The following is a 6,275-nucleotide window of genomic DNA, read 5'->3' on the forward strand; positions in this document are numbered from 1 at the left end:
ATTAATTGGCAAAGGCGCACATTGAATGTGGGCCAAAAAAATGAAGTATTGGCAGAGAAATTGAGAGAATAGAGATTAGAAGAAGATGAGATACTCGTCATATTAGTTAAAGAAATTTATACGAACGATTTTTGATATGCTAGTTCGATGTTAATAAATAATAAATAATTTGGCAGGAATATAATAAGGCTCTTATAATGAAAGTCAGGTTAGGATATATCAGATGCGGGAAACAAATCTTTGCAAAGTTTCAACTAAAGAATCAACGTCTTCTTTGCAAAGAAAGACTTGGTAGAATCTTCTGTTCAAACTGATCATAAATATATATATATATAGCTTAGAGCCTCTCCCTATGAGCGTTACATATTTCGTGAAAAAAGTGAAAGTACCCTCTGCTAGTGTAAAATTCCTTATATTTACCCTGTAAACAGCACAAACAATTTACGCTTTTTGTATCAGCTAAGACAATTTTGATGTAGCACAATTTAAGGCAGCTGCCATAAAACCAAATAGCATAGATACAAACCAAGGCGCAACTGAAACTTGGCATCCTTATAGCACGCAAGTTATAGCAGTTTTATAGCGCCTAACTGTTTTTAGCTTACGCCTAAAAGTATAGCGAAAACTCTCCAAATTGCGACCAACCGCGTGCTATGAAAACCGATTCAACACAATAGTACGCCACGCAGCCGCTAGAGGGCGTGCTCTGTGTATCACCTGCAAAAAGGTTTTTATCGTTTGCCCGTTTCAGTCGCGCGATCGGCCGCATACGAAACAGGTGAACGCAGCGCACTGCGATAAGTAACGGTAACAGCAACTTTTTTTTTGGAGGGGGGGGGCTTGCAAATAGATAAATAACTAAATAATATTGTTAGTTATTTAATATGCAGCATAAGCGAAATTAGAACTGAAAAAAAAGAAAAACAAACAAAAAGTGCTCAAATAACAATAAAGGAAAATATAAGCAATGCGCCAGTAGCTGTGTGTGTGTACGTGTGCGTGTGTGTGTGTGTGTGCCTATGATAAGATAGCCCAGAAACGCGATGTTTGTGATAACAGCCATATTTGTTAAGACAGTTCAATTTGGCCGGGAGAAACGCATTAGTCACCTGCATCGAGATGTAAATATTCATTCACACAGTGTGCATTCACAAGAAATGACAACAACATTGGGCTGGACATAATGTGGATATCATTAACACGCACAAAATAAGCCTAAGCTGAAGTTAATACTTATCCAAAGAACAGCTCGCTTAGTTTTTTCTCTCTAGAAGATATCTAAGTGAATTATTCACTTGCTCTTGTTCTAGTACAGTAAAACCTCTGTTAAAGGACAGCATTATCTATTTGAGACGCATTGTCAATAAGAAAATAATAGCAAGACTATCTTCTAAGTGGATTATTCGCTTGCTCTTTTGTTTAGCTTGTTGATCTATGCGCAGCATGGTACAGTGAAACCTCTTTTGAAGGACAGCAGGAACCTCCTTAAGCAAGCAGCTCCCCTGTTCCCTTTGCTATAGAGCCAGGCTTTTATTATGAAAGTCTCTTCTTTATTTGTACTTAAAATAGCTTCTTCTCTTCAGAGTGGCTGGAACTCAAGCTTCGCGCTTGAAATTATCTAATTGGGAAGCATTGTTAACATGAAAATAATATCTAGATTATCTTCCTAAGTGAACAGTGAAACCTCTTCCTTTTCTCTAGGTCGAACGCTTTTACTGTTCTTTATCTCTGCAAAAGATTGATGTATCTCTCGATACGGAGGGGGGCACGCTTTCAATTATCTACTTTAATATTGAGGTTATTTTCCACGCCCACCTTCTTGAGTTCTCAGCCAAACAGGAACTGTTTGTTGTTCATCAAACTGAGCTTTTACTGTATGCACATCATATATACTTAAATGTAATAGGAGATATGCTCATATGAGCAGCTTCCGCTCTGACAGACGTTTAAACAGAAATGTGCCAGTGGCAAATTATATAAATTAGATTATGGCATGTTGTTGTTGTTGTTGTTGTTGTTGTTGTTATTTTTGTCATGCGTATATATATATACAAATATGTGTGTGTATATAATGCTTAATTACAGAGGTATATGTGTGTCTATAAGCGGGGCAATCAATCGGTTTAGAGTCCGATGCGGCCAGCGGCGCGAAATATAAACATAAAAAGCAAACATTCGGCTTGCGGAATCCAAGCGCAGCGGCAGCAACAACAACAACAACAACAAGAAAAACAAAATCAACAGTAACAATAACAACAACAACAATAAAAACAGCCCCATCAAATAACATAGAAATTATTACGAATACAAATCGGAAATAAATTCATTTTTGTGCGCGCCTTAAATTACATCGAAGAGGGGGGAGGGGTGCGGTGCGGGTGCTGGGTGCACAGTAAATACTCTTTAAAGCGAATTAGCATTAAACTTTCTTTCGTAGTCTTTTGCTTGGATTAAAGATTAAAGATCTGAAGGTACACTGACAGAAATCTAAAGACATTTCTACTTCGGTTTAAAATAATCCCAATTTTCAAGTTTCCTTTAAGTCAACTCGACTTGAAAAGGTTTTATTGCATATATTGTTTATCGCGAAACGAATTGAAGAGCATTTTGCAACCGTTATTCACCTTCGCCCAGCTGTTCGTCAACCGAGCTTTCACTGTACTCTGTAAAGATTTGCTGCAAAGTAAAAAGTTTGACTACCTAATAGACCTATTTATAGACGTGTACCTAGGCTGCGCTGTTGCGCCAGTTCCCAGCCGGTTTACTGGCTGGCAATAGAAATGGTTAAAAGAAGAAGAAGCAGAGAACAGCTCGTAAATAGCGTTACACAATCCAAAAAAAAAAAACCCTGAGGAGAACTCTTCTATGCGTATTCCCCGAGCTGCAATTAGTCGCCGCGCTGTCCGCCAGGTCGTTGGCCATAAAACTGTTGATAAAAGCCACACACCTGTATATACATATATACATATATATGTGCGATATATATATCTGTATGACAGCTACCCTTCAAACATTTAAACATAACTACAGCTGTGACGTCATGTTGGGACTGCAATCAAATTCGTTTCGTTACAGTTTTGCTTTTATTTAAATTTTTATTTTATCTCCAAGCTCATTAACTTGTACACATGCAATTGTTGCATTGTTGTTTGTTATGGGTGGTTGTTGTTGCTGATATTGTTGCTGATATTGTTGTTGTTGTTGTTGTAGCTACCTGTAGCTATCAGCTGCACACCTTTCACAGCTTACACTCAGCGAGCGGAAGTATTAATAATACATTTTTAATATATTTAACAACAACTACCACACAACTAATCACAATAACAAGAGCAAAGACAACAATTGATTTTGTTTGTAAAGCAGAAAAACAAACAAGTATCAGTTGTCTAGCGAGCAGTGACCGACTAGTAGATACCCTGCTGAGATATAACTTCGATGTTTGTACTCTGATCCTTAATTTTATTTGAAGCCTCTAAATAATATTTGAAGACCCTAAATAATGCTACCAATTGTTTAATTTTGTTGTTAACATTATTAAGATATCAAGATATAAATTGATATTTAACGATAATTATCGATATTATGGAAAAAGGAGAAGATGTCGGGGTAGTATTAAATAACTTCAATAAAAAGTAACATTGGCAAATTGAGAATTTTAAATATTTAACCCGTTTTATGGCTGAGTATAAAACTATTTCGCAGATCCGAATGAAGACAGCCAGATTATTTAATTATTTATTTTGAATTAGATACTTGGTCAATCTTCATTCTTGATTTTTTGCCCAAAACCTTATCAGCGCAACATTGTTCCATTTATTCGACCCCATAAATAGTCAAACTTAAAGCCCATACAACTAGTGTACATCGTTTTTGTTGTTGTCGTAATAGAGCTTAACTAAGCGCAAAGAGAGAGAGAGAGAGAGAGAGAGAGAGAGAAAGAAAGAAAGATAAGCATAGAGAGGGAGAGAAAGAGAGAGCGAGCAGACAATGAGCAACGGACTTGGCCGCTGAGCACCTCCACCTACATTTTCACGGGCAGCTCACCTCCGCTCAGTTGTATACACAACACACAGATAAACACACTCACACACACACACACACACGTTCGCAGCACACACAAAACTTCTGAATCTCTCGCTGACTGTTGACGTCAGTCGCATTTGATAGCCGGCAACAACAGCAGCAGCAGCTGAGGCACAAAACTTGGCCGAACGTGAAGCATGTAAAGGCCACGATTGCCATATGAAGATATGGTAAAGGCCAGGGTCAAGGATCGGACTTAAGCTTTCGCAGGACTACAAAATGTATTCTCATTGCAGTTGAAACTTGAACAGCAGCAGCAGCAGCAACAACAACCAGAACAACATGGCCGCCGGCAATGGAGCAAGCGCCAGCGATCTGGACTGCCAAGTCAATGTGGAGGATTTGCCCATAACCTTCAAGGTACGTGCCGTACTCCAAGCGCAAACAGAGCGCAACATTTTACGAAAAACTTCATGGCGACCATTTAAATGCAAGTTCAGCGCCCCTTGGATAACCCGCCAGCCTCCAATTGCCAGCCGCAATCTACGCTCATCACAATGATACACAGTAAAAAAATGTTGATCCAAAACTAAAGCCAAAATTGCGACTGAAAAGGGAGCTGTCTCTTATAGCCTGATTCCACTATGTTCAAAATATTTAGCAAATATCAATTCAATTTCAAATGTAAAAAATGTGATTTCTTGACTTGATTTAAAAAAATGTAAGAAATTTTGACAATGGAATTAGGCTATTAATTAGGCTTAGCTCAAACTCCCTTTTGAGATGTTTACTTCTTAACTTTTTTCAACAAATCCATCCCATCCCCCTGTGCTTTTTAAGTCCAGTTTTGTGTGTATAAACACAGAAATAATTTCAATTTGAGCCAACATATTTTTTTGCTGTGTATCAAAACAAAGCCAAAATGGTTTTCAATTTAAGCCAACATTTGTTTTTTGTGCTGTGTATCAAAACAAAGCGAGACACGCACTCGTCTCGCTTGGCTGGGCGCAGCCCGAGTCACATGCGCATTTTGGCTGCGGACAGCGCTGACATCCGGTTCGGGTCGGATGCAAATGAAGCGACAGTCTCCGTCCCGTCCGATCCCGGAAGTAGCCGCTGAAAGCATTTGTTGTAACACGCAGTTTTTATTTGCCGCTTGCAGGTCAAATACATTGGCTCGGAGGTGGCGCGTGGCCTGTGGGGCATTAAGTACACACGCCGGCCGGTTGATTTAATGGTGGGCGTGGCCAAGAATCTACCGCCCAACAAAGTGCTGCCCAACTGCGAGCTGAAGGTGTCGACAACGGGCGTCCAGCTGGAAATTATCTCGCCCAAGGCGAGCATCAACAACTGGAGCTATCCGATAGATACGATATCGTACGGCGTACAGGATCTGGTCTACACGCGCGTCTTTGCCATGATTGTGGTCAAGGATGAGTCCAGTCCGCATCCGTTTGAAGTGCACGCTTTTGTCTGCGACAGTCGGGCCATGGCGCGCAAGCTGACCTTTGCTCTGTCCGCCGCTTTTCAGGACTACTCGCGGGTGGTCAAGGAGGCCGCCGACGATGACCAGGACAATGGCAATGCCACGCCCAGCGACGCCATAACGCCCACACGGCAAAAGTTCGCTATCGATCTGCGCACACCCGAGGAGATTCAAGCGGGCGAACTGGAGCAGGAAACGGAGGCATAGCACATACCTCCTATGTGTGTGTCCATGGGTGTCCATGTGTGTGCACGTGTGTGTGTATCGGTGTCTTATATATATTTGTATTATTTCGTGGGGTTCGGGAGTCGCGGAGTCAATTGTGATTGGCCTAGTTACTTATCGTCCAGCTAACGCAGATGCTGTTGTTATTGTACTTCTCTCACCAGGTAGTTGCCTCATACAGCTAATTACCCAAAGCCTAAGCGTAAACGAACTGTAAACAATTGATTTTTTACCTAAAATAAATATTAATATATAAACTAATTGTATAAATAAAATTTACTGTAATACTGTATAAGTTATGAATAAGAGTTATCTAATTGAGCATGATCAGGCAGAAGAAACACTGCCCTTCTCCTCAGCATATATTTAAAATCTATATATAACTGACTGATTGATTGGTCACCGAAACGCTGAATCCTTTACTGTAGTTACCACTTGCTATGACCTATGTATGTATGAACCTTACGAGTAAGGTTTTCACAGGATCTTCGACTTATAATTATAAATCAGAAGTGAAAATCGGATGAGATTTTGAGAAATT

At 39.9% G+C, this 6,275-nt stretch overlaps 1 protein-coding gene across 3 annotated transcripts; it reads left to right on the forward strand.

Annotated features, from left to right (window-relative positions):
• The first annotated feature begins 760 nt into the window (after positions 1-760).
• Positions 761-6,007, forward strand: LOC115766926. 3 transcript variants are annotated; one of them, XM_030711010.1, is made up of 3 exons: positions 761-807; positions 4,320-4,443; positions 5,186-6,005. In XM_030711010.1, exons 2-3 carry the CDS (start codon positions 4,366-4,368, stop codon positions 5,714-5,716), a joined length of 609 nt encoding a protein of 202 aa, XP_030566870.1. In that variant the 5' UTR covers positions 761-807; positions 4,320-4,365; the 3' UTR covers positions 5,717-6,005. The 3 variants fall into 3 exon arrangements, with proteins under 3 accessions (XP_030566870.1, XP_030566871.1, XP_030566872.1); XM_030711011.1 differs by lacking the exon at positions 761-807 and adding an exon at positions 4,158-4,253; XM_030711012.1 differs by lacking the exons at positions 761-807; positions 4,320-4,443 and adding an exon at positions 4,954-5,132 and having other exon boundaries at positions 5,186-6,007.
• Positions 6,008-6,275: the final 268 nt, after the last annotated feature.

Source organism: Drosophila novamexicana, unplaced genomic scaffold (genome assembly GCF_003285875.2).
Source record: "Drosophila novamexicana strain 15010-1031.04,08,12 unplaced genomic scaffold, DnovRS2.1 tig00001292-arrow-arrow-pilon, whole genome shotgun sequence".
NCBI classification, from domain to species: Eukaryota; Metazoa; Arthropoda; class Insecta; order Diptera; family Drosophilidae; genus Drosophila; species Drosophila novamexicana.